This window comes from Rhipicephalus microplus, chromosome X (genome assembly GCF_043290135.1).
Source record: "Rhipicephalus microplus isolate Deutch F79 chromosome X, USDA_Rmic, whole genome shotgun sequence".
NCBI lineage: Eukaryota > Metazoa > Arthropoda > Arachnida > Ixodida > Ixodidae > Rhipicephalus > Rhipicephalus microplus.
Genome location: NC_134710.1, coordinates 354606098 through 354620426, shown reverse-complemented (window position 1 = coordinate 354620426; position 14329 = coordinate 354606098). Strand labels below are relative to the sequence as shown.

The 14329-nt window shown below is 46.7% G+C and overlaps 1 protein-coding gene across 1 annotated transcript in view; it reads right to left on the bottom strand.

The window, feature by feature from the left end:
* LOC119161143 (nose resistant to fluoxetine protein 6) overlaps positions 1 to 14329 on the bottom strand; it is a 139167-nt gene that overhangs the window by 45911 nt on the left and 78927 nt on the right. The window contains exons 8-10 of the mRNA XM_037413495.2: positions 13476 to 13562; positions 13231 to 13408; positions 737 to 819 (exon numbers count right to left, since the gene is read on the bottom strand). Of these exons, the coding sequence (XP_037269392.1) occupies positions 737 to 819; positions 13231 to 13408; positions 13476 to 13562 (348 nt within the window). The remainder of the gene's footprint in view (positions 1 to 736; positions 820 to 13230; positions 13409 to 13475; positions 13563 to 14329) is intronic.

Here is a 14329-nt window from a genome sequence, read left to right as displayed (position 1 = left end):
GAGGCTGTGAAGATTTCAAGTTTTATAAAGTTCCCAAAGAGTTCGGAAAACAACTACTCAGAGAAAGGCAAGTCAGACATGCGTGCATCATGAATTAGCTTAAAGCAGTGCACTTCTGTATAAATATTGATGTCTGAGCCCAATGGGAAAACCTTCTTCACCAACACCAGCGTTACTGCTTTCATGAGAGAGTGCGCACGGCGTCGTTATTAATTGTGACATGTCATATATGACGCTTAGCATGAATAGTATATTACTTGTCATCACTCAAACCATACCAGCATTGATGCTTTAGAGCAGCTGTGCAATAGAAGCGGAAAAGGGGAATTGGGGTACTCTGGGAAGTGTCGACGCCATCGAAAATAGAATGCAAATGGTCGTATCAGCTGCTGGCTCAGCAGACCACAACAGAAACGATTTCGACAATATATCTCTCTGAAAAGAATAATTGGAACAGTCCAGGGATCATTCACAAAAAGACAAGTGAAAATTATATGATGTGAAACTGAGAGGATTTGAAAAAGTGCAGGAATGAGAGAATGAAAGTTGGCTACAAAGTGGTAAAAAGAAGCAAAAGAGCATATGCAGACACAGTACATCTGCGCATAGTGTAGTGACATGACCACTGAATGGAAACTATCCGACCTAAATAGAAATGAAACGCTTTACGCAATCATCGTTCGGCCACTTGTTAATACCTCCAGGCTATTAGGAGTTGTGAATGCCGCGTACTCACCTTTTAAATAGAAGAAGGATGATCAAGCTCACAAGAAAGAATTGGAAGTCGAGGGACAGGTACCAAAAGTGAGGTATAATTGGCTGAAAAAAAAAGAAAATGTATCTGTGTTAGATTGAGCACAAAATGAAGCACTCACGTGGCTATTTTGTCACACTATTCTCAATAGTCTATTGAGAGCTATGTACAGGCGTACGTAAGCGTGTCCAAATGACAGAACCCTTTATGCCAGAAGGCATAAGTCCTTAAGCGCAGACGCTGCTCTTGAAAGAAGGATTAATTTGGGCCAAAGAGTGGCTTTTGGCTGGTGCTTAAGCGCACATTGGTGGTGGCACTCTCCAGTCTATACAGACAGTGCATTGACATTTGCATCTCAGCGCACGCTGACGGATCCTTCACGCAAGAACAGAAAGGGTATCGCAAGACCTTGCGGGTGTTTCCTGCGAATCTTCTGTTTCCTTCCCTAACTATTAAAATGATGTTGATAGTAAAACCTAAATAGAATATAAAGCAATATGCGCAATGTTTTGCGAAAGCACAGCAAATTAGGTTTCAAATAGCGTATGTATTCCCCAACATTTGTGATTCGTAAGAGTCGGTGCTGAATGTTCGGAAGTTTCCGGCCCGTATTCACACACACACACACACACACACACACACACACACACACACACACGTGATGTGATATGTGGGGTTTAACGTCCCAAAACCACCATATGATCATGAGAGACGCCGTAGTGGAGGGCTCCGAAGATCCACCTGGGGTTCTTTAACGTGCGCCCAAATCTGAGCACACGGGCTTACAGCCTTTCCGCCTCCATCAGAAATGCAGCTGCCGCAGCCGGGATTCGAGCCCGCGACCGGCGGGTCAGCAGCCGAGTACCGTGGCCACTAGACAACCGTGGCGGGGCCACATACGCACGTAAACAAAGCCGACCAATTATCCCATACTTAGAGTAGATGCATGTCTGACATTTGTGCCTGCTCACCTGCTTAGTTAGAGATTTCACTAGCCTTTATGTTGTGCATGTTCGCAAGAACACACCCCACCACGCTACTCTAAACTGGGTGTTCATCCATATGAATGTCATTGTTGTCTCTCATCGAGCGAAATTTAGCTCACGCAGCATGTCTTGCATAAGCGTAGATTTATCGCACAGGTGATAAATCTGTTGTTCGAGTGTAGCTTTCGCGGCCGGGACGTGAAAGAAAGCTGGTTCACTGCGTGCTTTTGGCACCATCTGAATGCGGCAAGTCACGTCGCCAATCCTCTGAACTTTGTCTAGCGTATGCGGGCGATGTGGTGACGACGCGACAGCTAGGTGGTGTGGTGCACGCACTTTGGCTATATCTTTTAAAGAATAAGGCAACCAAGCGGTAACTCGCGCTTTTTACTCGCGCCGGCAACTCACGCCGTTTACTAGCGCACTGCTGGCTTTCAAAAGAATACAGGCTTGAGATATTGCGTGGTACTCTGAGTTTGCAAAGTCACTATTGTTACAGGTAAATAAGAGGTCGGTGCACAATTATCTACAGCTTCTGTAATGAAGGAACACTAGGAAGAACTCAGAAGCAGTATCTTTTAATCTCTTTAGACGACTGCCAGGGTATATTTTAGTCCAGTAAGTAGGTGTTTGTGCCAAACATCACCTTTTTTATCTATTTAGGCTGATTGCTTGGTTTTATTGTCTGAAGGCCCACATGGTCTCATTGACAGCCCGGACGTCTCGTTTGCAATGCCCGGATAAGAACGGTGGAATTTGGTTCAAGGTCACTTGGAGGTCACCAATACAAGAGCTAAAAATTGTCATGCTTAAAATCACTTATGCTGTAAGAATTCGTAGAAAATTACGGTCATTCGTGACACCTACGTACCATCGAAGTTGACTAACGGCAAAGAGCATTCCCGAACATTTGTCAATCCCGACTCATTTTTGTAAGTGTGCTTGGCTCTGACAGCTTCGCTAATGATTTGGGCAGCAGCACCAACACGGGTTGAAGTATCATCTTTCGACCATTTTTTAACGTAAGTAGTTTCTGTGAATAGAGGCCCCGTTCCTTTGCCTATAGCTTTCGGTAAGTAGCGGCAAGTATCTCTTTCGACTGCAATGGATTTTGTTTTTTTGTGCTGATTCCTGCTATTAAGTTCACGCCCTACTTTTCGTACTGTGTAAAAGAACCCACACGAACGTTCGAATGCACATTTCAATTCTTGATGTGCCGCACCGAAAAAGTGAGGGACCAAATATTGTTGCGGTGCATTGTAACCGCGGCAATGGTTGCAGACAAATGTGATGACCACTTGGAATGGCGAAAGATGTTTTGCAACATAAATACTTTATGAACCGGATTACGGTGAACCGTGCATAACCATTATACAACTTTATTTACAATATTTTGGTGTGGGAGTTAAAGCTGTGGGAGCCACTTTGCCATCTCAGCTGTCGCATTCCGACGCTTGTTTGTGTAGTTAAGTGCAATATGAGTCGTCCCGCTTGGTGCCGAAACTGGATGATTACAACGCAAGCCTGATAAGGTGGTATCCGCGGTATTCATGAACCCACCTTAACTTATTGCGGAAAGGCTACTACCTAAAGTATGATAAAAGTTTAAGTATAAGAAAAGTACAAGGCGGATTTCAGAAACCTCCCTTATTCTGTCAAAAGGGCGCCTTACGAAAGGCGTCCTTAACACATCAAGTATAGGCCCTGGTTGCCAGGATTGGTAAATTTTTCTAAAATCATTACCTCGAGCAAAAATAAACTAGCGTCACTGCAAGAAACCAAGAACAGTATGCGCAGAAGCAGCCCAACGTAAAAAACAGAAGTGTTTCTTTAGGCACCGGCAGTTTTTGGTGCAATACACGTTTTTCGTCTGGTCACTTTTCTGCAACTCCCGTCGACGCAGTGGGGTCGTTAGCAACGTTTCCAGAACTATGTAAGTTGCAAAACTCTTCGCGTCCGACGACCCGTCATATAGCGCCGGGACAGCTTCCGCTTTGGTGGCGCTGGCGGCGCAACAAGCCTCCGCTAGCAGACGAAAACTCGTTGTCGTCGTGGCAAGATGCTGTGGCGGCCGTTCTGAAAGATCTTTGCCAAATATATATTATCGGGAGTTGTGCTGCCGCAGAAACCTAATACTGCGTAATATTTAGTGGTGTAAGGCAAATACAGTAATTATGGCTTTCTGAACTACCCAAGAAAAACGATGCTTGATATATATAGCATAACATACGACTCTGTCTGTTTGTTGCTAGTTGGTGTACGTTCACAATTTATTTTTAGGCGCGAAAAATCCAATCACGATGTCTTGTATCTTCTCTTGTGACCATGTTTTTCGAGCCTTAAAATAAATTACAAGTATGTGGCGCAATTTTGTTGCTTTTCTATGGTTGTGTAGTCATGCGGCTTTTTTTGTCATGTCGGTCACATTCCTTAGCAGCTTGAACCGTCGAAAAGTTGCGCATGCGCCCCTTTCCTTGTGCATGTCTTTTTTTCTGCTTCTTTTTGAGTTCCTCTTATAAAACGTGTCAACACAGCTGAAGCCAAAGCTTCGAGCAGAGACCGTACTTTGAGGTATCGGTGAGCGCTTCGTAGTCATTACTCACGAGGCTGCCTGTCGACGCATTTGGATGAACACACTTCCAGCTTTTTTACGTCCTCCAGAAGTTCTGCCAATGTGGTGATGGTATCTGCAATGCCGGGCGACTTGGCTAAGTGATAGTGACGGCTCCTAATGGTGACTGTAACATCTTCTGCGATGACTACGCATTTCTCCACAATGCGCTCTTTTTTTTCTTCTTTCAGCACTAGAAATACTACAAGACGTCCTGTCTCGCCATTCTCAACAACTTTCCCCCAGCATGCAGCAGGCAAAGAAACGTTTTCTATGTCTCGAAGTGAAATGACGCCACTCGTTGACGGCATGTCGGGACTTATTTCACTGTCTTCGACCTCAGTTCTCGAAGATAGTCTATTGTTTTTCGCTGATCATATTCTGGAAAGTACTCCACTCCTATCAGGCAGCTTTTGCTTTTTGTCACTGGTTTTGAAAGGTAAGCGGGCAAATTTGGGAACATCCGTGGAACGCATCCTTCGACAAAGTCCCACATTCCTCTGGTGATTTCTACTTTCTTACCATTGATGACGTTACCGAAAGTCTTCAAGATGTCTTCCTCATGAAAAGTGCATATCACACACACGCGATGTGTTGAGTAGATTCTTACCCTCATGAGCAATAGCGTAGTCCCATGCCTCTCGCTACTCAGGTACACGCGGGGCACAAAAGAAATGTCATGGCTGTTAAATGTGTAGATTAACTGATGGCCAGGCGGTAGTGACTACCGTGAACAGTAGGCCATCAGGCCCGCGAGGAACACGAGAACATGTTGAGACCTTAGCCCAGAAAGAACTGTGGTTTATTGTTTCCCAAAACGGCCACCCCCGCCGCTGTGCCAGGCTTGCACAGCTCAACACAACTATCAGCGCCGCGTGGGGGCGCTGCATTTGAACCAACATTGTAACACTCCTCCCCTCCTAGGAGGAAGACTACGGGGAGTACCTATTCACCGGTTTCCTAGTTCTTGTGCCACGTCGCAACTTCGGCGAGCTAGGCGTAGGCACGACAGTCACTGTTCACATGCACACCACTGTTGAGCGCAGTCCCGTCACTCTCCGTGTCACAGCTACTCCTCGAGAAGCTGGTTCCAGGTAGCTGTACCTGATGAGTCACTCCTGGAACAGCTGGCGCATGATGAAGCGGCGGCTCCAACTGTGGTGGAGCTGCAGCGATAGCCGTTTCAGGAGAGGCCAATGTTTCTGTCTGAAGAAGGCGAAAGTGGTCGCTGTGTCGAATTCCCAAGGTGCCATCTTCAAAACAGACACTGGCTGATAATAAAGTGACGTCCACGACACTGGCAGACACCCAGGGTGTGCCCCTGCGAAAGTATCGCGCGTACACATCATCACCTGGCTGCAGTGATGGAGCCTGCCGGGACCCTCTGTCAGCATACAACTTCTGCTTGAGTTGTTTTAGGAATAGAGATGCCTGCAGACTTGGTCTGAAAATATCCAACGGAGTCTTGAACATTCTTCCTGTCAAGAGTTCACACGGTGGCCGACCTGTCACTTCATTAGGTGTGGTCCTATAGTGGGACAGAAACCTGGAAATCTGCGTTTGGAATTTTCCAGAACCAGACTTCTTGAGTTTGTTCTTCACAGTTTGTACAACTCTTTCAGCTGCACCATTTGAGGCAGGGTGATACGGCGGTACAAGCATGCGGCGTATTCCATTTCGAGGAAAGAACTCAAGGTACTGGGCACTGGTGAAGGCAGGACCGTTGTCTGAAACTATGACATCAGGCAGGCCATGCTGAGTGAATGCAATTCTCAATGCAGAAATGGTAGCTTCTGCTGATGTGAAAGACACAGGAAAGACTTCTATACACTTTGAGAACGCATCCACAATAACCAAGAATGTGTGACCTAGAAATGGTCCCCCAAAATCAATGTGAAGCCTTGACCGGGGTCGCTGTGGAAAAGGCCACGGCGTCTGATGATCCGGCTGTGCAGCTCGATGTTGAGTCTGGCACGTAGCGCTGCTCTTCACGCTGTTGGCAATATGATTGTCAATGCCTGGCCACCAAACAAGCCTCCTGGCAATGATCTTGCTCTTCTCGATACCCGGGTGGCTGGCATGAAGAACACCAAGAACTTGGGCCTGAAATGACTTTGAGATCACTACTCTTGATCCCCAGAGTAGGCAACCCTCATAGAGACTGAAATCTGAGCTTATGAAATTAAAACGGTTCAGCTCTGGTCCTACTGGGAGGCTTTCTCTTTTCAGAACGGCAAGAACAACATGGCCCAGAAGTGGGTCATTTCGTGTGGCTTGGGCCACAACACCTGGTGAAAGGAGTCTCGGATATGCCTCCTCTAGCAAGAAGATTTCAGCAGGTCGTGGTAATGCAGTAGTGTCAGTTGGGAGAGGCAGTCTACTAAGACCATCAGCGTGGCCGAGCTCTTTGCCAGGCTTGTATACAAGTTCGTACTTGTAAGCAGACAGCTTCAGAGCCCACCTGACCACTCGATGCGAAGCTTGCACGGAAACGGGATTGTTGGCACCCAGCAGTCCAAGAAGTGGCTTGTGGTCAGTGTGTGCTTCGAATGAGATGCCCCACAAGTACTGGTGGAACCGATGCACACCAAACACTAAAGCCAGTGCCTCCTTGTCGAGTTGACTGTAGTTTTGTTCTGCTTTTGACAAGCTCCTCGAGGCAAAACCAATGGGATGTTCTCCGCCATCAGCATCTTTGTGCGCCAGAACTGCACCTATACCATAAGGCAATGCGTCACAGCTGAGGCAAACAGGCCTGACAGGGTTGAAATGCACGAGAACTGGAGGTGATGTCACCAAGTGCTTGCAGGCATTGAATGCATTTTGTTGTTCATGTCTCCACTCCCTCTTCCTCCCTTCACAAAGAAGTAGTGCAGTGGACGAATGAGTGATGAAAGACTGGGTAAGAAGCGCCTGTAAAAGTTTACAAGTCCCAAGAAACTCTGAGGTTTCTTGACATCCTGAGGCACGGGAGCATGCAGAATGGCTTCTATCTTGTCAGAATTCGGAGAAAGGCCTTCCTTGCTCATGATGTGCCTGAGATACTCAACTTGCGGCACGAAGAAATGGCATTTTTCAAGTTTCAGCATGAGGCCTGATTCCTGAAGTTTGCTAATTACAGCACGAAGGTTGCGAAGGTGCTCCGCATCATTTGCGCCAGTCACAAGGATATCGTTAAAATAGACTGCTACATGGGGCAGTCCCTTGAACAAGTTCTCCCTCTCGCACTGAAATATGGCAGGAGCCGATGAGACTCCAAAAAGCAACCGGGTGTACTGAGATAACCCCATATGCGTCGAAATTGTGACATACTCCCTAGAGGCCTCGTCAAGGACAACTTGCTGGTACACATCTCTCAAATCCAGTTTTGTGAATTTCTCACCTCCAGCAAGAACAGTCCACAGGTCCTCGATCCTTGGAATGGGGTACGGCTCCACTGTTACCACTGGTTTAATGGTGACACCAAAGTCTCCACAGATTCTGATGCGTCCATCCCTTTTGGTCACAGGAACAATAGGTGAAGCCCACTTTGCTGTCTTGACTGGAACAAGAATGGAATCTCTTCTTATTCTACGGATTTCTTGAGTTACTCCATCTGTCTAGGCGTACGGCAGTGGACGTGGCTTGACGAACCGACGCGGAGCATCTGAAGGAACATGTAGAGAAGCTTTAGCACCCTTGAATGTACCCAGGCCTTCTTCAAACACTTCGACGTAGTCTTGAATTAGGTGTTTGACGTCGGAAAGTGCGTGGATGTTCACTTCAACATCGGAGACGCCAATGTCCAGCTCACGCATCCAGTTGCGTCCAAGAAGAGTGGGTGATCCGTCTCCGGTCAGAAAAATAGGTAGGTCGGCCTCCCTGCTATGAAACTTCACACTGACGTAAGCTTCGCCCTGAACCTTTTTTAGTTCCCCAGAATAGCTTCGCAGAAGCACTTGTGACGGCTGCACAGGAACCGAAGGCAAAAGCTTAAGAAGACGTGACTTGGCCATGGCAGAGACACTTGCCCCCGTGTCCACTTTCATGTGGAGTGGCTTGCCGCAAACGTCCACAGTGACGGTGAAAGGCGGAGGCGGCGTGGCGTAGTCGAACAGCCACATGTCAAAAACTTCGTAAGATGATGTGGTAGCGGCATCCTGCTTGCGTACCGTATTAACACGATGACGGTTACTCGACGACGGTGAACTGCAAGCCGAGAACAAACGTGCTTTGGTGGGGCTGTTGCTTTGGGCTTGGCTGTACCTTCGTCGCGAATTACACACCTTCGCCAAATGACCTCGTTTGTGGCAGTAATTGCATATTGTCTTCACATGCTTGCATTTTGATGCAAGATGTCCGTCCCCACAGTGGTAGCAGGTGAATCCCCCAGAACCTGACGAGAGACGGTGAGTCGAGAAGGCGCTGCTTGTGTTCGCTTGCGCTATCTCACCTACGTCCTTTTTTGCGGCTTCCATTGCCAGGGCGGTCTGCACAGCATCGTCGAAGGTGAGGTCTGGTTTTTCCAGAAGTCTTGTTTGGACATCCACGTTGTTTATGCCACACACGACGCGGTCGTGGAGCATGTTGTCGAGTTCAGCCCTGAAGCTGCAGTGCTCGGACAGGCTTTTTAGTGCTGCGATAAAATTGCTGACTGATTCCCCTTCCGCGCGAACGCGCGAGTTGAAACAAAAACGCTGCACGACGGCAGAGGGCTTCGGACAATAATGGCTTCCAAGTACTTGAAGAATCTCGTCCAGATTCTTGTCACTGGGCTTGGCAGGCTTGACCAAATTGCGGAGCAAGGCATGCGTTTTCTGCCCGCAGCAGCTGATGACCAAGGCAGTACGCTTGTCTGGGGCGACATCATTCGCCAAAAAAATTGCTTTGAGCCGGTCCACGTAACAGGGCCAGTCGTCTTCTCCCCCCTCGAATGGCTCGAGGTTGCTGAAACTCGGCATAGTGAACAGATGGCAGAGAGCTGCGGGAATGAAGACTTACATGAAACTTCCTTTCATCCTCGTCGCCAGTTGTTACATGTGTAGATTAACTGATGGCCAGGCGGTAGTGACTACCGTGAACAGTAGGCCATCAAGCCGCGAAGAACACGACAACATGTTGAGACCTTAGCCCAGAACGAACTGTCGTTTATTGTTTCCCAAAACGGCCACCCCCGCTGCAGTGCCAGGCTTGCACAGCTCAACACAACTATCAGCGCTGCGTGGGGGCACTGCATTTGAACCAACATTGTAACAGTGCTGCCTCTCATTTCCTGTAGCCACTAGTACAGCCGAGAACGCAGCATGTGGGCATGATGAAAACAGGCAACAGCAAAACATGGCACGCTGAAGCACAAAACTGTGCACGCAGAAAGAAGCCTCTACAGATAGCGACCCACTACAACATGCACAACCAACGGAGGTTACGGGAGTGTTATTAGAGAGCATGCAGTGAGTGAATCCGGATGCGACAGCAGTGCCACATTTGTCGCTGGCAACGGTGGTGCCGTGCAACATCGCCCAGTTTTGCAACTTCCCTAGTTCTAGAAACGTTGGTCGTTAGGCGCTCAGGACACTTTTGTAATTTTGACGTCTTGCAACTTTTTGCTGTTTGGTGGTGATATCCTGCTCGCTTCGGCGTTTGCTGTTTTTCTTTCATTTTTTTTAAATTTCACTAGGCTTATTTGATAGTTTGAGCAGTTTCACAGCTTTTCTTTTACAGAGTTGCAATAATTGTGTGTAATGGTGCACTGAAGAGAACATCACCGACGAAGTGGCTGCGTCCTGACGCATTTTCTAAACAAGTACCAGAACTGACACTCTGTGCCTTCAGAGAAAACAAAAAAACGTGGAAGCACCTCGCGATAAAAATATACAGCCGACACAATGCGCATGCATGAACCGCCGACCAAACAACAAGAAATGTGTTTGTGCCGCCTCGAAAAGCCTTAGCGTTACGGGAAAAACTGTTTTTGCAACCAAAGCAGGTATCCGCTGGGCTGTATATTCGTGACACGGGCGGCTACGAACCAGTGACAAGGTGTTCGCTCCACAGTTGAAACGTGAAAATAGGTGACCAGTAAAAGAGCGAGGAATTGGGGGATACACCGTCTGCTACCAGCTTCCTGTTCGAGAAGAGTAGACGACGGTGACCCACTTCGCCGCAAGCCTCAGATTATTCGGGATTCATGGGCGCGGTCGCCCCTTTATCTTCGTCCTGATAAACCATGGTCAGTAGTTGAGCCGTTGGCTGCTCTAACTTGAGCGTGAAAGGCAAACGCATGTCTCCATTTCCATGAAACAAGAAAGAAAATTGAGGTGGGCCGCGGATGTGAAGAGCCACAGCGACAGGTAGCCTTTAAGTACAGAACGTGTAATCCAGATTGTGCGAAGACCATTTTATCACAGGTACATGTGTACTCCACACTAAAAAAGCTTACGCATGAATTGGCTACGAATAACATATTCAGAAATAAATTGGCGTGCAGACGCGCCTAGCAAAAATATTATGGGGACACGCGGGTGGAATCTACCTGCCATACGAGATGGGCACCGGCCATTGGAGTCACATATATGAAAAAAAATGCAAAAGCTTCACTCAAGAGTAAGTTTACACGAAGCGCTGGACGAGTGCATTTGCGTTTATCTTAGTCAAAGTGTGCGCCAGGATGGCACTCAAAGGAAGAAGTGCGTTAAACAAACGGCGCAGGGTTTAGATTATTCGGCGCCATCTATGTCTGACGGTGTTGTCTGTGTGCCGCCGTGCCACACAACTTGATCAAGATTAGCGTTTAAATAAGCATCTGGCTTCGACTAGAAAATTCATCTTATAGAGAGCAAAAGGCGAGAAAAAAAAGATATCTGAATGCGCTCAGTAAGTGCTGCTCTTCATGCCGATCGGCTGAGGTTGGGGCCAAAACAGCAATCCCGAAATGAACTCTTAGCACACTGCTACAGTCATCGCCATCCCCTGAGGTCTTTAATATTATGAGTTTTTATCTGCAGTAACGTATCATACAATGAAAACTGTTTCCTGTATCGACTGATCTGCTAGTCGAACTGACAGTATCTCCGAGCAGCGTAAAAGCATTGGAGATCATTTCAGTGCGATAAAAATTTTTTTACAGTTCATGGCTTTCGTAGCTTGTAGTCGTCACAGTCACGGTTAGTGAAAACAAAAAACCAACTTTTAAAGCACTGACTTCGCGCTGATAGGTGTCTTTTTTTTCAACAGAGCGGTACAAATATGTGCGCGTGCCGCTGCTCATAGAGTTTCCCAATATACACTATAGGGAACTCTGGCGCCAGTGTCTATGGGAGCTGCAATGCACAGCGCCTATGCGAATATGGGAATGATGGGTAAAACACACATTTGTCTAAATTTCATACTTCTGGCCTGCTCTTGGCTCCGTGTGTGTTCGTGTGGCTTGAAGCTGTTTTCTCGCGAAACGAAAATTAGCAAATGTTCAGCAATTGCGCTTCACCACCCTATTTTTTTGAATTACCTTTCCAAATTGGGTCACAAAGTTCAAAAGGGTTGAATCTTTCTTTCAAAACAAAATCGAAACACAGCAATAAGCGAAGGCGCAAGTACGATTCGCCACCCGCAAGTACGAAGACTAGGCAAATGTGTGTACTACCCATCATTCCCATGGTCGCTGAACGATCGTAGCGCCAGAGTGCCCTCTAGTTATTTTGAGAAACTCTATGCCGCTGCTATCCCGCGTGGTGCATCAAACTGGAAGCCGTCACATCCCACAGTTCCCTGTGATTGCCCGTATTACCGGTCACCTATTCTATAGAAGCGCGATGCGATGGGCAGGTGCATGAGACGGGGCACAACAAACCCACGACCATCAATAGTTTTCTGCAGAAACAGCACAGCGAGCACATTCTTTGCGGCTCTTTGTGTGAAGCGAGGGCGGCACAAAAATTTATGCTTATCGTATGTTTCAACCAGCTTCCGTCGATTGTTGAGGACTCGCCGCGGCGGTGACGTGTACGCGTACGCTGTGCAGTTCGAAATTTCTTCTTTGCGGTACACATAATAGACGGAATACGCAGAGTTTTCGTCCCCCGTCAAGTTTTTTTTAAAAAGCCTTAAGGGTAGGTCATCGGCTACCTTTACAGAGTCTTACTTAGGTACGCGGAAAGTTCCACGATAAGTACAAGGTAGGTTCTTTAAACGCGTTAAGGGTGAACCTATTGGTAAGGTTGACTAAAGTCATATGGATAAGGTTGAGTTAGGTTTGTGAATACGGAGGTAAGTCTTATAGAGGGGAAAGAATGCACACAAACGAACATACAGCTGGGAGTAAACAAGCAAACCCACGACTGATACCATTGCATTAGGTAAAAAGGTTTCACTTCATTCAACAAACAAGAAAAAAACGCCAGAAGTTGGTTCTTGTATCTACAGCCCTCACAAAGAACAAAATCTAAAACCTGAGAAAGATATGCATGTCGACTGTTTTCAAGAGCTTGTATGATCATGTTTACTTATTGTTCATTTCTGTAACGCACAAGACGGCTGTCCGAAGAAATGTTCACCAGGCTCGCAGACAATCGCAACACAAAGGATAGCGCATCAAAGATAAAATGTTGCTATTTATCTCAAGCCCCTTTTTTCCGTCGTCACTTGAGGTTCGCTGTTGGAAATCTTCGATATTGAAGAGCTCTTTACCTGCGATGATGAGTCAACGAACCCATCTACAATACCACGTCTGTACAGGATAATTAAGACTTGACCATTGTACGATCACTGTACATGTGTAGTTAATCTCGTTTATGTGCATTTATGAAAGAAAAATAACACTGGCAATGTTCGGTAAATTAAGAAAAACAAGAATAAAACTTCTCCCATGAAAATAGACACTAGAAATAGTAGGCTAAGACGCTCACCAATCTTCCACTGCCGTCATACTCGTGGTTGTAGTTGTCCACTTGCAGAAGAAGGGTCTTCCAGTGCTCCTTCACCTCGCGATAAAACTTGTCAAAGTAAGCCTTGGCATCGGGTCCCGACGTGATCGCCGGAAGCATATACATGCACATGATGATGAAGAACGGAGGCACCATCGTCCTGGAGATCGCGTTTGTACGGAGTATTAAGACCCACACGTAAGCCTTGTGGCCGGCTTATTTCTTACCTTATGTACCGTCGCACAACGGCAATGATGAAAAGAACTGGTCCACTTCGCTTCTGTTTCGCGACGACATACGCTAGAAGAAATCCACTGCAACAGGCAAATAAGACGGGACATCAGTAATCATGAGTTGTTACTTATGCAATCTGGCACCTGTATTTATTAGAGATCTAGAAAGCCTCTTCACACTGTTTTAGTGTTCCGGAGCTTCCTCATGATAGTGCAATAGAGGTTATTGAGCTCAGCAAAAAGAAAAGCGGGCATTGAAGGTCGGGCGTCTAATTAGCACGCACCCAATCGCCCAATAGCCACGAAAATAATTGCACTTTATGAAATCACTTATTTCCATCTTTTTTATTGAGACAGCAATTATAAGGACCCTCTCGGCTGGATTTCGCCGTTGGCGTTGGCGGCGACGTGGGCGTTAATTTCATGGGCCGTATATGTCTATACGCTGCTGCTGCTGGTGAGAATCAGGTAACATCAGATCTGCTGAAAGATGGAGGACAGATTGTGTTAGAAAAACTAGCCACCCTGTTTACGAGGTGTCTCCTGACGGGAAGAGTACCAGAGTCTTGGAAGAACGCTAACATCATCTTAATACATAAGAAAGGAGATGACAAGGACTTGAAGAATTACAGGCCGATCAGCTTGCTCTCTGTAGTATACAAGCTATTTACAGGGGTAATTGCTAACAGAGGAAAGAAAACATTATAATTCAATGAACCAAAGGAACAAGTAGGATTTCGAACAGGCTACTCAACAATTGACCACATTCATACTATCAATCAGGTAATAGAGAAATGCTCAGAGTATAACCAACCACTCTACATAGCCTTCATAGATTACGAGAAGGC